Genomic DNA, 17,304 nt, shown 5'->3' with positions numbered 1-17,304 from the left:
TCGCATCAGGAGCTCGCCTCTTCTTTAGGTACCAGAACCATGGCAGAGCCTTTCCTCAAAGTGTATTAAAGGCTTGATGCGAATAATCCCCATGTTAAACTGCCATCAATCTAGCCCCTTTTCTATGGAGATCCTGGGCAGGCCCCAGGCAGAGGATTGGAAGCAGTCAGGAAAGCTGCAGGGAGAGGAAACCCGGCAAGACACAGGCACAGACCCCTTTTCCTTTTTAAACTGGTTTTATTCTACACCATTTTTTTAAACAACATTCATAAAACATTAATTACAAAAATGTGCTAATAGGGGGAGGTTTGTTTCTTCTTTTTTTTTGCAGTTCAACAACCAGAAATTCACATTTCGAAAGGATACTCATACTTTTTAAGACACACATTCAAATACTTGACTTCTGGATACAAAATTTGAAGGGAATATAAATGGCTTACAAGGAGCAGATGGCACAAACGAAAAAAAAGGAATCATTTTGGACTTCAAGGCCTGACTTCTGCATGGAATTGCAGTTGCTTTCACACCACTCTTTCAGCCCAGAACACCTCGCAGGACCCGGTTTGGGGCAGGAGCTTTTCCATCCGGAGCTGACACTGACCACAACAGCCTTGGGCTGCAGCAGGGCTGGAGAAAGGTACTGCAGCAGGCTCCACTAACCAGGGGGTGATGGCAGCAGGACTGGAGGTCCTGTCTTAAAAACAAGCTGTCTCATGAGTTACCCAAAATTCAAGCCTTGCTCCAGTGCTTTTGTGTGGAGTTGGCTCCGAACCCACCCATCCAAAAGCAAATATTTGGCTTCATCCTGCTGGATTCCAGGGCAGGGGAGGGAGAGCGGGGCAATTTCCTAATTGCCCTCAGCCTCTTCAGAAATGTCCTGTCTCCAGCTTTAATAGGTTTAAATGGCTGAAACAGGATATGCTGGGAGACTTGAGGCCTCAAGAAGCCGTGTTCTTTCCCAAAATGATTTGATTGAAGCCAAAAACCCAACGGCATTCAGGCAATCTGGCCGTCACCAACCAGCAATGATGCTACACAAAAACCTGCTCCAGTAAACAACTTGTCTTACAGGCCATGATTAAAAATGAACAAACAAAAAAGAGAAAAAGCTTCATTGCTTAGTAAAATAGACACTAAGTCTTGCCTCTAAGGCTACGGTTAAGAGCTACGCTTGCTTTGCTGGTTGGAGGTGGATGGAGGGTGAGTGTTGGGAAGTATGTTACACAAAAGAGGAGAAACTTCAGAGGTACAAAACCTCCTTCCAAAGCCATGTTTGGCAGAAAACAGGAGAGTCTGTGTGTCTTTACCCTCCTGCTTTGCCTTCGCCGGGACCGGGGACCCAAGCCCTGCTCCTGCAATCAGTCCTGATGCTTTACCACCATCGTGGCAGGGCTGGGGTGGGAAGAGGGGACACGGGGACATTGGCAGCGTCTGTCCGTGGTGGGAGCACTAAGGGTATTGCAACGTTTGCAAAGATAAAACAACAAATCACCCCGAAAGGGGCTGTGCAGGATGGACCTGCCAAAGCCCAGTGATAACCTTGCTGTCAGCAGGACTAAAGTCCATGGAGCTGCCATGCCAAGCTGATAAAGTGCCCCGAGCAATGGTCACCCCTTGGCCATGGGGACAGTCACCCCTACAGCCACCCCTGGGGCTCAGCCACAAAACCCACTCAGAGCTGCAGAGGGATGGCAGCTCCATCCACCCCCACGTCTGCTTTCCTTCCAAGAGCTCTCCAAAAGAAGGGGAACAGCTTTATTTTGGTTTATTGCTTGCTGGATGAGCCCCTTTATACAGTGCCAGCTCCATCCCTGCCCTGCATTATGCAGAGGACATTGGAGGAGTATTTAAGGAGCGCCCATCAATCACATCATTCTTCCCAGAGATTAAACAGAAGTGCCCAAAAGAGCTGCCCAAGTGTGGGTTTTGTGGCAGAAAGGCAGTGGCTGAGTGGCGGGAGGGGTCTGCCCCGCTTGCCTTGGCAAAGGAGCTGGGGCTTTCAAAGTCATTCCAGTTTTCTGCTTCCAGCTGGATAAGGAGAAACAAACTCCACCAGCGTGAAAATTACTGAAGCCAGAACAACCTAGGTAACCCCAAACAAAACTGTTGGGTACAGAGGCACATGAAAGCTGGTAATGGTTGCAGTGAAGGATGGAGGGGTGGCAAGGGGCAGCTGGATCTGCCCTCCTCTGTGTCCAGAGGATTTGGTCCAAGTTACCTTTATGCCGGTTGTTACTCTGAGGACTGTATGGCCACATACAGATGCAGATGTCAGCCAGGGTTAAAATCCACCCTCAGCCTCCCAAGATGCTGAACCAGAGTGATCTGAGCAAGCGTAGATGAGATCCTCAGCACCAAATCAGACTGCCCAGTGCAAATCGCTCCTAGCACCAACGTACCAACGCCAGAAGAGGCGTTCTATCATCGTGGCACTGTCAGACAGGAAGGGCAGGAATGTCCTTGCCCAGCTGCAGGCCACCTTCTGCTCCCGGCTCCTCCGGACCAGGCAGCTCAGCCCGGAGGGTTACAAACCACCCAAAATGGTGGGAGGCAGAGCCAAAAAGAAGGGGTCCCAAACCCCACGGTACCGCAGCAGACCTGCAAAAGCCCTTAAGCTTTGATGGTAATTAGGATGTGGCCTTCCCACAGCTCCCACAGCAGGACAATGTTAGGAAACCTCAAGCCCAGCCAATGAGTGGCCGGAATTCGTTAAGTTTCAGCTATGTGACTTACAAACATGCATTTCTCTGGCCATGGGACCTCAGGGCAGGGCACGCTGCAATGAAGCAGCTCTCACAGATGGTTCCAGCTTTGTTTCACAACGCAAAAGAAGCTCTAAACCATGAATCATGGCACATCCTGGGCAGCTCCTGCAGCTGCTGCCCTATTCATCTGCCCATCACCAGGAGACCCGAAAGCTGAAAACAAGTACCCCCCGAGCCCTTCCAGCTCGGCTGGTGCTCCCACTCCATCCCTCAGCCAGAGCGAGAGGAGTTAAACCCCAGACCTCACTCTGCAGCACCAAAAAAAAAAAGAAGAAAAAGGGAAGAAAAGACAACTCCTTGGTTTTGAACACCCTCAAGCTAAAGATTTAGAAAGGCAGCCCCAGCCAAGCCCCGAGCAGGGCGCTGCTGGGACACGTCCTGCGCTTGCTGTACACTTACATAAGGCTACATGCAAGCCTGCAGCTCTCCAAACACCCCAGGCACGGAGCAAAGCGAGTCCCTCCCGCTTCCTTCCACCCCTTTCCCACCAAGGGGACTCAACCTGCTCCCGTGGTTCCCAAAACTGGCCAAGCCCAGAGCGTCAAGCTCCACCTTCCCCTCCCAGACCAAAGGAGGGGGACAGGAATCACAGCCCAGCACTCACAGGGGAGGGAGAAGTTTGGGGGTTTTTTATTGGAAAACTGAGTAAAAGGGAGTTTTCATGGAATTACAGAATCAGAGAATGGTTCAGGTTGGAAAGGACCTTAATATCACCCAATTCCAACCCCCCTGCCACAGGCAGGGACACCTTCCACTAGACCATGTTGCTCCAAGCCCCATCCAACCTGGCCTTGAACAGTGCCAGGGATGGGGCAGCCACAGCTTCTCTGGGCACTCTGTGCCAGCACCTCACTGCCCTCACAAGGAAGAACTTCTGCCTTACATCACTGTGAATGTTGCCTCCTGTTCAGCCCTCGCCCATCCAGAGGAGGACATGGATGTGCTAGGCAAAGATGAGCGGATCCTGATAGAAAGAAACAGGAGGGGATTTAGGACTGAGCTTTTTGCACAGGTAGGGACATATTTGGCATCACAGCACCAGACTACAACAGGCTAAGAGGATGTTTAGGAGACCAATGCAATTTCTCCCTGCTTACAGATGCTCAAATGGCCACAATCCCACCTCTCACATGCCACAGAGTCTGCAAAAATTCTTTCAAACTGCCTAACACTCAAGGGACAAATCACACGCACAGAGACAGCATTTAGCTCACAAACAAACCCAAAAATACTCCCCTTTATGTTGACAGACTACTCCAACCTTTGCCCTTCCTCTTCCCATCTGTGTTTGCAGACGAGGTGAAGCTTTCATTGCTGTTGCTCAAACATGCCTTCCCTGACGCAGAATTTGCCCTCATCTTGACCAAGGGCAGGTTCTTGACCAGACAAAGATGCTGAGAGTGGTTATGGGAAGCCGGTCCCAGACATTGGTCCAGGATAGCATGAGGGGTGGATTCCTTTGACCAAACTCAGGTGGTCCACGAATGCAGCTCATCACTCAAAATCTCCTAGAGGGCTGAGAATAAGAGCAGTGGGCAAAGACCACCATTTAGGAGGGATGAACATGGGTACAGCCATCCCTAGTGGAAGTCTTGCTGGCTCCTGGCTGACATGGAGCTGGTCTGGTGCTGCTGCAGCGTTAAGCACTCATTGCACTGAATGCAGGCTCCTCCCAGGGAAAAGACTTTTGCAGGCAGGCAGAGCATTTAAGGCAAGTGGAAATCTGTAGAAATTTGGGATTTGAACCATAAACCACTTAGGACCAGAAAGGTTTTACCACAACAAAGTCTCACGAGGGTGCAGTCATAAATGGCTCTGCCATGCAGCCTCCTGCTCAGGCCAGACACGGGTTTGAGGCAGCTCTGTTTGTCCTCTTGTTGGTCTGAAGAAGCTGTTTTGTATTTAAATCCCTCATAAGCTTTCCTTCAGGGGGCATTAAGATCAAAACCATGATTTAAAGAACTTCCTTGAACTCTGATAAAGGCCCCAACTCACAAAAGGAGTTAGGATGCAACGTATTTCTTTCTTTCAGCTATCAGATGGCTTTGAAGATGCCCCATTGCCAATGCTGCCAACTGAAAAACATCGCTTTAACGCCTTGCCCTAGGATAAACCCAGCAAATCCCAATGCAGCCAGATCAAGGGCACCGTGGTTCAGCTCCTGGCAATGTCCTGCCTCCCGATGAAGCTCCTACTGCCTCCTGTAACCTCTTAAACCAAGCAATGGGTCAGTAGCACTGAGGCAGATGGTACAATATGGGCAATGAAGGGTAATAACAGTCACAGAAAAGTGTATAGAAGAAAGAGACAAATGGACATCTCGTTTTATAGTCATAAGCAGACATGTCATAACATACCAGTTAATTTTCCAGCTCATACAGGGACAGAAGGGCCACAAAACCACAAGACCTTCTAACGCATTAGCCAACATGGATTAAAACCAGGACCAGAGGGACATGCAGGATCCTGAGCCTATATACAAAGGTTCCACCACTGCCCACAGGAGGACGGCCTCCAATGAAACCAAGTTTCCACAGCAAAGCTTTGTCTTGGTGTTACAAACCCCTACATGAGGGATGGGGGGACTGAGGGATGATTCCCATGTCACCCCACACATCCCTCTAAGCTTCTCTTCTTTTAATGGCAGCTGAATAAAATGAAAATCCAATGAAGGATGGTTTTGCAGCCAGGATAAACATGAGCTTTGTTTCTTGCTCTCTCCTGGGTTGTTATTCCCAGGAAAAGGTACCCTGGTCCTGACGAGCACCATTGACATGGGGACCCACCAAGGCAGGAGAACTTCTACACAAGGCTGAGCTCTGCCTTTGCTCTGTGTGGTGGGTGCCCATGGACTGTGCTGCTTTCTTGACCTCTACCCCTCTCCCCCTGGGGACAGCATTGACCCTGCACTAGCTCTGCACAGCAACACACAAGCTCTGAGTTAAACACTGCCAGGGCTTTTAAACCCTTTGGAAACACAGGACTTGCCCTGCCACTACTAACACATGGTTATTGCTGCATAATACACAACTGGCCTCAAAAAAGAGCAGTGACACCCTCTACCCCAATCTAACTGCATCCATGCACCCATGGGTGCCCTGTGCCTGTCAGGGAAGTTGCCTCCTGGCATGGAGTGAACCCATAATACATGGGACTCCATCCCAACCCTGTTGTGCCTCAACACCTCCAAAGTGTCCATCTCAGCAGCTTGCCCATGGCTTTCACCTTGTGGAGCCAGATACTGTGGGCTGTGCTGGGAGCTGCCCCTCTCTTTCACACCTTAAAAGCCCAGTGATTAGTCACTGAGCAAGAAAAACAGAGATGGAAAGTTGCCAAAGGACCTGCTGGTCTCATCCATGCATTTTTAAGGCATATTTTGCAGGAACACGGTGCTCCCATGTGGCTCTGGTGGATGAGGGTGGAAGGACTGGAGTCAGCCGAGCTCCCCATCGTCCCAGCTGCAGCTCCCTGGTGTGTGGGAAAGCAGTGGAAAAGGAGACAAGAAGGTTAAAGCAGGACATGCCGACCATTTATTTGGTTTGTGCATTGGTTTGTGTGGACTAAAGCAGCCTTTTTCCTTCTTCTGATCTTCTGGCTCCAAAACAGCCTCTGGTGCTGGACGGGAGGGGGCTGTCCTGCTTCGACATGACACCCGAGTGGCACCGAGGCAAAGAATGGGCAGCTGCTTCCTCAAGCTCCAGCTGCAGCCTGCTTTGAAAAGGCATTTATTAGCTGTAAACCTCTGTTGTGACATATAGAAAACCAGGGAGAGGAGCGGGAGATCGATCAAGTTTGGATCCTGATGAGAAAGTTGTCCTTAGAAAAATGGTTACAGGAAAAAAAACAGGATTTGAAATCAAAATTGTCCCCCAAAAAGAGTATTTCTGCTAGTTAAAGGCCTTTAACTAGAAGAACTTGGTGTGGGTTTTTCTTTTACAAACATAGTGCGTCTGCAATCACTGGGAATTACGGTCCATCTGGGAAAGGGCCTGTGCTTGGGCTATGGAGAGGCTGCTGGTGGTGACAGTGAGTGTCAGTGAGCAGGGTGTTATATGTGTGCTTCAGAAGATGGACAGCCCGGCAGCAGCTCCCCATTTACCACCGCCTCCGAGGACAGCATCTTGTCTTTGCCAGAATCCAGGCGCTGCTTCTTCAGCATCCTCTGATGGACCAGTGGGACAACAGAGAGCACCAAGCCACCGATGATGGGGGGGACTCCAGCAAAATAAAAGGCTGCATCGTAATTCCCAAAGTAATCATTGAGGTATCCTGGAAGAGAAGAACAGCAGTGGTTATAGCCATGTCAGTCTAATGACAGGCTTGTTTCCTCCCTTGAGTGCTTCAACCACCAGATTTGGGTTTTTAAACCAATCTTTTTTCCATTGCATTCCTTGGAGTTTGTATGCCCCAGATTAAAGGATGTGTACAGCCAACACTGTGTAGCAAGGAAGCCAAGGAAAGCCTCAGCCGTCCTTCCTATTTAACCAGAACAGGACTCAATCGGCACACATCCCAAACAATCTCATACACAAGCTGAGACACTGTTAAACAACCAAACACTTCAGGTGGCTCTTCCCAGCACCTTGTCATCCAGGAGCTCATAGGAAAAGTAGGCAGGGGTTGCTCCTCTCCAGATGGCCTCCATCTGGAAGCCTCAGTTTGCTTATGGATATTTTATCTACATGGGGATGTCAGCCAGTTACGAACAATAATCGATCCCTTAAAAACCAATGAGGTTCTGCACTTGTTGGTTTGGCAAGTTCTGACACAGCCAGGAATCCTTGGAGAACAACGCATTGCTACTTATCAGCAATGGAAAATCCCTCTGAGTTTTCTCCTGTCTGGGAATTATGTCCATGAAATGAGCCCCTGCACCCTGTAAGCCCGATGCAAGGGTACTGCAGCAGCACCCTAACAGCAAGACATCTGCAACCCCCACCCTTCTTCATGAGAGTGTTAAACTGAAATTGGCTGCCAGAAGCAGAAAGATCTGAGGCATTAAAACAGCTTTAGCTTAGCAATTGCTGATGCAGACATTCTGCTGTTCAAGGGCCAGCTTTGGCAAAGTGCTCAGTGTTAGGGACGTTGTGGTTATTACTGTGCTTAAACCCATACCCAAATCTTGGGAAGACATAGGTTCGGGTGGTTACACCTTTTACTTTGATTCAACAATCCAGGGGCTGACGTTACCAATTAGCAATTGGTCCGTGGATATCTAGGATAACTTCTAAAAGATTGATATCTGCCAGTTCTTAGCTCAGCTTCAAACAGAAATCAGTTACTGTGATCTTGGGTCGCTCTCACTGTTCCCCCTCTGGTCACCTTTCATCAGCCTGGAGTAAGGCCCCGAGATGCTACAGGATGTAGCATGGAGTGATGCTACACCCATACTTCAAACCCCATGCAACATGATAACCCAGAAAATTCGAACATATTCAATACATCTGATCTCACACCAAAATATCACCCAAGATGAAAGCTTCTACAAGGATCTGCTCCCTCCCAACAGCTGCGTCCATGGTCCGGCACCACGGCGTTACCAACCTGCTATTGGTGTACCCGCGGTCATGGGCACAGCCATCAGCCCCATGAGGTACCCTATGGCCTGGGACGCCTGCATGGGCCCCACCAGCTCGAAGGCAATGGGGGCCATAATGGTGGTGAAGAAGCCATCGCAAAGGCCGAGGAAGAGGCAGATGACAATGACACCCTCAAACCCTTGGCACTGGGGAATCATCATGCACAGGATGCCCAACAGCACGAAGGATGCAACCTGAGGAGACAAAAGTGGGCCTGTCATTGGTGTGCAGGGTGAGTGGGGATGGGCAGCAGGAAGTATCATGAAGATGTACCCCGAACAGGTCAACGGCATTGCCACGCCCCTGGACCCAGCAATGCCATCTAGGCTCTGCTCTCCTCTCAGAGAGGCCCTTATGAATAACCTTTTAAGAAGCTTTAGGAAGGATTATCTGCTGGATTAGCTGCTACATTTCAGCAGTTTGTTCTTCAGAAACCACAAGAAGGTGAGAGGCTGTCCAGCAGTTTGGGATGAGTTGAGACAACAGAGTTGGATTGCTGAACGGACACCGAGACCTCAGGTCAAGTGTATAACTTCTCTGTGCATCTTTCTATAATAAATGTAATTCCCTAACAGCAGACAAGGGTGTTAGCTACTGGCCAGCAAAGGATTTGCAGTCTGTAGTTGACAGTTACTAAGCAGAGTGTCAATACTGACGCAGAGATGCTATCCTCTGACCCACAGTGGTTAGCCAGCAGCTACATGGCGGCTTGGACACAACGTACCTGCAGGTAAATCTTCTTCAGCCCGGGAATGCAGTCACCAATGCGGCCTGCAATCAAGCGCCCCAGCCCTGACATGGCTCCGAGGCAAACTGGGAGGATCCAGTCCTTTTTGGTTTCTTGAAATCGCTTCTCCACGTATTTTACCTAGGATGGAGGGAAGGATGCAAGGATGGGAATCCTCAGTTAATCCCTCTCATATCCTAAAAAAGGGACAAGACTTCCCACAGAGGGCTCGTGGCTCTGGGGGTGGTTGTGTGACCCTCATGTCTGCACCACATTGACCTGCACACACCACCTCCATCCACCCCAACCCAACAACTTCCTTTTCTATTACCAATGCTCATTCTCAGAAGCCATGTGAAGTGACCACTCTGCCCACCCTAGCACAGAGGACACATACCAGCATTAACAAGCTGTCTCCTCCCATCACTATCCCCGTTTACAAAATGTGCCTGCAGCAGTTTCTTAGCTTCAAGGCTTTTAGTGGCCCTGGCCCTAATGCCCATCTCCACCTTCCCACCTCCTCCTTGCTCGCATGGAGGAGCCCTTTCACTCCAGGCAAAGGGACATCCCTTCAATTCCAAGGCTCTTACCAGGTTCATGTAAGGTACAAGATATCCCAGGACAGCAGTAGCGATCCCAAAGGCCCAAATCCGATAGGTCTTCCTCCGGAAAATCCTCAAGTTGAAATACTTGCGTGTCTGGGACCAGCATTGCTGCCGCATGCTCCGGCTGCCCAGCTTGTCCCGCCCATCCTGCTGAGAGTCACAAGAAGGTGGCAAGATGGGCCGATAGGTCATGGACAAGAATATCTGGATGAGCATTAAGGCACTGAGTACTTGGAAAGTATGTGCCAGCCCAATGGCTTCCCCAACAATCTTCAGAAAGAAGGGAAGTGGCACGGAGATGAGGCAGCTGCCGCCGGCCACGATGCCGTTGGCCAAGCCAAGGCGGCGCTTGAAGTAGTGACCAAGGATGACCAGCGAGGGCTGGAAGGCGAAGGAGCTGCCACAGCCAAAGAGGATCCCATAGGTGAAATAACGAACTTCCAGAGACCTAGTGGGGAAAAAACCCAAAACACATGGAAGTGGTTACGTTATGCACAGGTAAGGAAGCTTTCTCCCACATGGTCCTGCAAAACATGGAGTCAAGACCCAGGTTTCACATGCCACAGGTGCTACACAGACAGGCTGACCTCAAGGAGCTTATTCCCTAGCCAAATCAAGGATTATCCTCATTTCACAGCTGGTGTGTTAAATCTTCCAGAACATGAAGTCTAGCTGGGGAGTGCTTTCTGCAAAGAGAAGGCAGCAGCCAACCTGCCCCCTCCTTGGGAAAATGACCTAGCACAAATGGTTTTTAAACTACAACAAGCAAGATTTTCTAAAGGTAGCCAGGGTGGGTTATTTTTAGCTGGAAATCCATTTTTTCCCCACTGAAAGGACTAATTGAAAACATTCTGCACCCAGTCTTTGAAAGCAGAAGGCACCAGCCTTGCTGGTTATTAGGCACTTAGGAAGGAAACATTGAGTTTCTGCCCAGACTCCAGGCTGGTTAATTAAGTTGTTCTTCTTTAAGCTCCTCTGGGACCTTCAATTAGACAGTTAATCAATCTCATTTGTACCTTACATTGGTGGCTGGTCTCAAGGAGGGAACGAAGTGGCTGCTCTAAACAACAGGTGGAGGGCCCCGAGAGCCCTTGGAAGGAGCCATTTCCCAGTTGCCAGCCCAGTTTTCCCAACAAAAGCAGCTGAGAAAGGAGCCTAAATTTAGGCAGTGCAAATAACCCATTGTGTTTCTCTCCAGATGAAGGACTTTTCTTCAACCCCATGCAGTACATTCGGCTGCAAAAGTCTGGGAAGAGAGTGTGATGGGACCTTTTGGGCAGCTCACTGGCCACACATGCTGCACAAACAAGGTCTTTACACCAACGCTCAGAACAACTCCTGTGCAATACTGAGTGCTGCTCATGCAGCAAGCAAGAAGACAGCAGCCCAGATCTAACAGAGCAGTTTGGGAGTTGAGAAAGCATTTACAATCCCATCATTTCTTCCATTACATGCTCATCCCTTTAGCCAGCCAAGCAGAAAGCAGAGCGTGCTTGCTGTATCCAATAGCTCAAAGACAAATAACTGTCACGAAAGGCAATTTCCAGCTACTCCAGAATGAAGCCACATCAGAAACCCCCTCTGCAGGAGCCAGGCAGCAGCTGGGCCATGCAGGCTGTCACTGACCTCCCACATAGCAGCCCTGGCCATCTCGGCTGGGTCACACCAGCTTTGGCACTGCACTAAGCTGACGTGTTGGATAAATGGAGACAAATGCCACGGTTGGCCATCTGCTCCCCGCTGATGCTAAGACACCCCTGCATGAGCATCGGCTCCTATCAGCCATGCTTCTTAGCCAGGATTTCCCACCCTGTTTGCTGGGAATCAGCCAGCTGCCCTGTAGTGGGATGGGCAGCATCGTCTCCCTTAGCTAACAAGGTCTCCCATGGAGACAGAGCATTTTGAGTGCAGGAGACACCGGGATGCAAGGCAGCAAAGAGGAAAAGCTTTGCCTTGACCCCTTCCAGAAAACTTCAGCCTTCCCCAGAGCTCTGCTTTTCACCATATTTTGTTCCTTTAGTGGTTTTCATACAAAACTCCCAATATTTTGAGAGCAGGAGGCACTGAGCATGAGCTCTACAGGCTCAGTGAGGTTCTGGATCAGCTTAATGTTCCAGAGTGCTAGGAACCCCCTGCATCCTCCACTTGGACAAAGCAAACCCATTTTAGAGAAACCAGGAGATAAAGGCTTGGTCAGGCTGTATCCAACCCTGCCTGAGCCCACCAAACCCAGGCTGTGTCCCCCTTTACAGCAGCAACTCTTGAACAGCAGCTCCCTCTGCACCCATGCATGTAGCATGGCTGGCAGTGAGAGGGTCACCTCCAGCTGTGGCTGGCAGAGCTGGCAAGGGAGACCAGGAAAAAAAGCTTCCCCATTGTTCTGGGTGAGCAGGAGTTACTAGCTCCAAATTTCAGGACTGGCCTTTGCCATCCAGATGGAGCAGTGCCAAATCCCGCAGCCTTGCTGCTCTTCCTCTGGCTCGGCTGCGCCGAAGGCAGCTTCTCTCACTGCAGTCCAGCTGCAAAGGGGCTCCTTTCTCCTTAAAAGGCAGCCAAAGGAATGTGAACTGAGAGCGAAAAGGCAGGAAATGGGAATTTCAGTTCTGGAGCCCTCCTGGAAATAATACTCTTGTCTGTCTGTGCTGTTTGGTTTCTTTTTAAGCCAAACACAACGAGCCACTGGCAGCGATATGGTCCCAAGAGGTCGTCTTCTTTGCACGAACATTTTACAAGAGGGGGGAGAATATTCCAAGCTTCGTTGATTAGCAGGAAAGCAAGATTACATGGGAAGCGCCTGTGATCTGCACTGCCAGGAGCCCAGCATCCCTTCAGGACTGACTGCACTTTCTCTGATTACTATTATCTTTAGGAATACAAAGAGGTGGCACCTGCAGAGGAAGCTGCAGAGTGTGGTTCCTTCCACACTGCTGCCCATGCTGCTGCCCAAGATGGTTTCAGCATCCCAAGCCCCATGGCTGAAATTGGCCTCAGTCCCTGGAGGTTCAGATGCTGCCTTCCCCCTCCAAGTAATGGGGGGCTCCCATGGCTGAGGACTTAGAGACCCATCACATAGCACATATCCACAGGGAGCCAGGGCTGGGGCAAGCATGAATGTCTCAATGACCAGGGTGAAAGGGAATTGGTGGTCTGCTATCCTGCGCAGGCAGGGTGGGCAGGGAGGAGCACAGAACAGGCAACTTGTCCTCTGGGAAACTAGCGTGTGTTTGCTTTTAAAAAAACCCACTTCTTAATGGATTTTAATTAAAATATTGATTTTAACAGAAATCCAACCGCCCAGAGGTGACCTCTTTTTGCTCCCACAAAGATGCAAATGTCTTGGGTTGGAACGACTCTCACACCAAATCAGCTATGCCTAACATCCAAATGCACATTGGTGAGTGCCTGCCAGCAGAAATTCATGGCATGGAATTAGCCATGAAAAATGAGGAGCAACGATCATCCTGCGCTGCCAGAAACACCTGAGCCAGCACAGGAACAGCACAACCTGCTCCAAACCTCATCTGCATCCTCCTCCCCATCTACCCTGCATAGAAACTCTCCCTTGCTAGGTGTAACCCATCAGACATACTAAGCATTAATTTACTTTCAGTCCCAAATGTGAAATTGGTTGCAAAAGAGAACGGTTTTGTTCACGAGTCTGCCTGCAAGAGGCACACCAACTTCTCACTTTGTGTTTTAAAGATCAAATGAAGGACCTGAGAGCTAAAATCCCATAAAATAAAGTTCTTCACTCAGGTACAATTCACTCTCTTGTTACACAAGGACAAAAGAGTAACTTGGTTCAGTTTGGAGAGTGACAGGCTGAGCGCATGCGAGCTGCACATGGGCTGCAGGGATGCCAGGAGCCCTCTCATCTGGATGGAAACCACCTGCTTTGCCCCAAAAGGAAGCAGCAATGTGTAGGCAGAGGGGTTGCAGAGAACAGCAAGGAGCTTGCTGAGGAAATGGGTGGCCCCTTTGCAGCCTTACTTGGTGAAGGAGCTGGAGAGCAGCCCGATGAAGGCAATGGCAGCTCCCGTGGCTGCCGTGGTCCTGCAGCCGATCCGGTCGGTGAAGATGCTGACGATGGGAGAGCAGAAGAAAATCATGCCCATGGCCAAGGAGCCGACCCATGCTGGGGAGAGAGAGAAGAAAGGTGATGGTCAGGGCAGAACATCAAATGGGGGACAGGAGGGGAACAACCAGGGACTGAGTCCAGCTTTGAAGGTAGTTGTGCAGAGAGGCAGCCCCACCACACCGTTAATGGCACAGCTCATAAGTAACATGGTTACCATGTTATTACTGCACTGCCCACCAGCATCATGGACAGGGCACAATCTGCAGCATCTCACTGTTCAGTTTTTCCTTCTATTCCCCTCCATTGGGTTCACACATGCCCCAGGGAAGGTGCTGAGCTTTCCATGCTTCTTTCCTAATGGCCCTTGTGTGTATAATGATGCCTCCACATATGCTGCTTCCATAAGCAGCCCCCCAAGCTCCTCAGAGCCTTCTGCTCCCTGGCTTTGGCTATGAAGAGTTTCCTATCTTGAGTTATAGCTCTGTGTCCCCAAGTACCACACTCATTTGTCACTGCTGCCCACTCCCCAGGGTCAGGACTGCCTCGCCTGCCCCTTGCCCTATGTTCAGTGGGGATTTCTCATTGCAGCTGAGCTGATGGGAAACACACAGCTTGTGCCGGGTTAGATCACTTCCCTGGCCCTGCTGGGTGATGCCCAAGTGAACTATGATCTCATGTCTCCTTTCAACCCACCTCTGGAGAAAACCACTGTCTGTCTGTCTTTTTTTCAGAAGCTTTTATTATTCCCAGATTATTTCAGCTCATCATCTTCTCCCTGTCCTCCACTGTCTCTCTTTAATGGTTTCTGTGACTATTTTGGGGAGGAAAGGCAGGATTTCAAGAAAAGCAATGTGGTAAGGAAAAACATCTCAGTCTACCAGCTCGGAGGAGAAGAAAGAGGTCCCCTCAGTGGGGCGTGAGGCAGGATGGATAGACAAGGGGCCCCCAGCTCTACCCGGCACCAAATGGAGGGACCTCCTGGAGCATCTCCCAGCTTCAGCTCTGGGCTTCCAAGCACAATCTGCCCCACACAGGCCCCAGGACATGTGCTCCTTACTTTTTTTATCCCCTTTTTCGGGTTGTTGTTTTTGCACCCAAACCAAGCACTCTGAAAACCCTTTTAGCACAGCCTCACACAATAACAACCCATTCTTCAAGAGCCGTGAGATCTTCAATAAATAGCCAGGTCTCTTCAGAAAATAGCAAATCGCGGCTATACAAGAGCCTCTCCAACCTCTGCCTTTCAAAAAGGACCACACAAACAAGGCCTTGCTAGCCTGAGAAGAACTGACCCTTCCAAATTAATTATAAGTTTGCAAGTACCCAATTTAGTCTCAAGTCTTCCTTAATAAATGCAGAGCAGAGCAATAAAAGGAAAAGCAAGGTCTGAGCTGGAACCTCAGCTGGGACTTGCCAGGCTCTTGTCTCAACACCAGGCAAAATACAGAAGGGTGAGGGAGAAAGAGAGGACCCCCCTCTCCAGCTGATTTTGTTGGTTATAAATACAAGGCACAGTGTAATGAAAGTCCTTCTAATAGGATTAGGTGGCATGGCTCCAAAGAGCCGTCCAAAACAACTCTGAGAGGGGGTGAGGGGTGGGAGCAAAGCCAAGATGGGAAAGGCTCGTTAAATTGGATAATATACTTCCAGAAATGTTCCTTCTACTCCAGCCAAGGCAGTAAAATGTTAGATGGCCCCATCATGTTTGAAGTTTGTTATTTTTGGAAATTACTTTAAGAAACGCGGAAATAAAAGCATAAAGCAAAGTATTAAATTTAAAGGGCCAGATTCGGATCTTAATAACCCAGAGATTTACATGCAAATAACCAGTATCAATCTCTGGCCCCAAAAACACACACTCACCTGCAGAGATCAAAGCAAAGCCAGGGTGAGAGGCTCAGCAACGGGCGCTTAAATCTCCTCCAGCTTTGGGTTTGTCAAAAGGAGATAGTGCTCAATTAAAACCAGTAAACACAAAAATAGAGTCCCGTGGCAAATTGCTCCACCTTAGAGAAAGGGCTTACCACAAGCAATGAATAAAAATAGGCTTGGGGAAGAACATAAAGTTAAAATTAGTAAGAACAATAGCCTCACTTCCAGAGCTGGGTTTTGTCTTCCCAGCTAAGCCCCGGGAAGCCAGGAGGGCTGGGCGAGCTCCAGCGCTGAAAGGAAACCTCAGCAAGATCTGGGGGCAGGAGAAAGCCACCTCGGCCCCAGCTCTGGTCCCAGCACAATTCACACCAAAGCAGCCCCTAGGGAAAGGGTTGTATGATTTCCCCCCCTGTTTTATCCCCAGCGTGATGGTGGTGATCTCCTTCACTTGGGTCAGGGCAAGGCTGGAGGAAAGCCAAGGCAGAAAATCACAGGTTGGGGAAAAAATGAGGTTCAGGTGAAGTGTGGTCCCAAACCTGCCCCTTTAGACATGGAGCCAGAGTCTCTGGATCTGCTCCAGGGAATGAGGGTTTATTTTTAGCAATCTGTGTAACACAGTATTGAAGTTTCTCCTGGATTTTCCTATACATGAAGGGCAGAGGCAGCTATTCCTCTGGTGGAAACCAGACGGAGCTTAACCAGCCTGAGTCAGGGCTTCCCTTCGGCAGCTCCTCCGATGCTGGAGAAGTTATGACTTGATTTAAAGCCCATGGGATAAAAATAAAAAGAGGGGAATCTTTGCTTCTGATTTCCATAGGGTTTGGATGAGATGGTTAATTCCTCACCCGGCCACACCTCACAACCCTCTGTGGCTGATAACCCGGGCGAGATACTGAAACACACAAAGACAAGCTCCCACAAGAGGCACAAAGCCTTATCAGCGGTGTGGTGCGATCAAGCAGATCCTGAAAGAAACAATGGACCGAATCCAGCTGAGGATGGGGCTGGAAGGAGCTCAAGAGCTGCGCAGAACTTGGACAGGAGTCGGGTTAAGACTTTATCGAGTCTCAAGGTGCTGTGAGTCCAACCACGTCCCTGGAGCACCAGCCGAAGGGGCTGGTTTTGGAGCTACCTGGCTGGGTGCTGCGGAGGGATCTGGCTGGTGATGGCCAAGAAACCTGCTCTTCAAGGGTTGCCTTTAAAGAAACACTAAAAGCTTCAGAAACCACTTTTTTAGGGGCTTTTTTTTAGGGGAAAAAAGGCATTTAAGGCAGTGTCCTTTTGTGAGGGGTGCAAAGATGACTTCTGGGGCTGGCAATATTAGACGTGGCTCCACATGTGCTGTCCCTCCCTGAAAGCCACCTCTCCACTCACCCTGCTTGGCACTGTGAGTTACACCAAGACAAGCCCTATCCATGCCACCCTACTCCCACCCAAAATCCCTCCTGAAGGCAGTAAGACAGCAGCTGTGGAACCATGACTCCCCCAAAGGGCATGTACCCCACTCCTCGCTGCTTGCTCTGGCAGAGACCATGACACCCTGCTGCCACCCACGCTACCAGCAGCCTCCAGAGCTGATGGGACCTTCCTGGTGATTCTAGGGATGCTTTGGGGTTTGGGAAGAGCCCATCATGGGGCAGGTGCCCCTTTTTTGGTGCAGAGAGGTTGACCAAGGGAA

General features: G+C 49.9%; 1 protein-coding gene across 2 annotated transcripts in view; it reads right to left on the bottom strand.

The window, feature by feature from the left end:
* Positions 1-217: 217 nt before the first annotated feature.
* Positions 218-17,304, bottom strand: part of SLC16A2 (solute carrier family 16 member 2) — a 39,149-nt gene continuing 22,062 nt past the window's right edge. Inside the window, exons 3-7 of one of the 2 annotated variants that reach the window (XM_030497290.1) lie at positions 13,667-13,811; positions 9,662-10,124; positions 9,069-9,212; positions 8,310-8,538; positions 218-7,034 (exon numbers count right to left, since the gene is read on the bottom strand). In XM_030497290.1, the coding sequence (XP_030353150.1) occupies positions 6,814-7,034; positions 8,310-8,538; positions 9,069-9,212; positions 9,662-10,124; positions 13,667-13,811 (1,202 nt within the window). In that variant the 3' untranslated portion in view covers positions 218-6,813. The remainder of the gene's footprint in view (positions 7,035-8,309; positions 8,539-9,068; positions 9,213-9,661; positions 10,125-13,666; positions 13,812-17,304) is intronic. The other variant, XM_030497291.1, reaches the window with a different exon arrangement.

The sequence above is a fragment of the Strigops habroptila genome, chromosome 9 (genome assembly GCF_004027225.2).
Source record: "Strigops habroptila isolate Jane chromosome 9, bStrHab1.2.pri, whole genome shotgun sequence".
In the NCBI taxonomy this organism is placed as follows: domain Eukaryota; kingdom Metazoa; phylum Chordata; class Aves; order Psittaciformes; family Psittacidae; genus Strigops; species Strigops habroptila.
The sequence above is the reverse complement of the archived record's forward strand: the minus strand, read 5'-3'. Positions and strand labels throughout refer to the sequence as shown.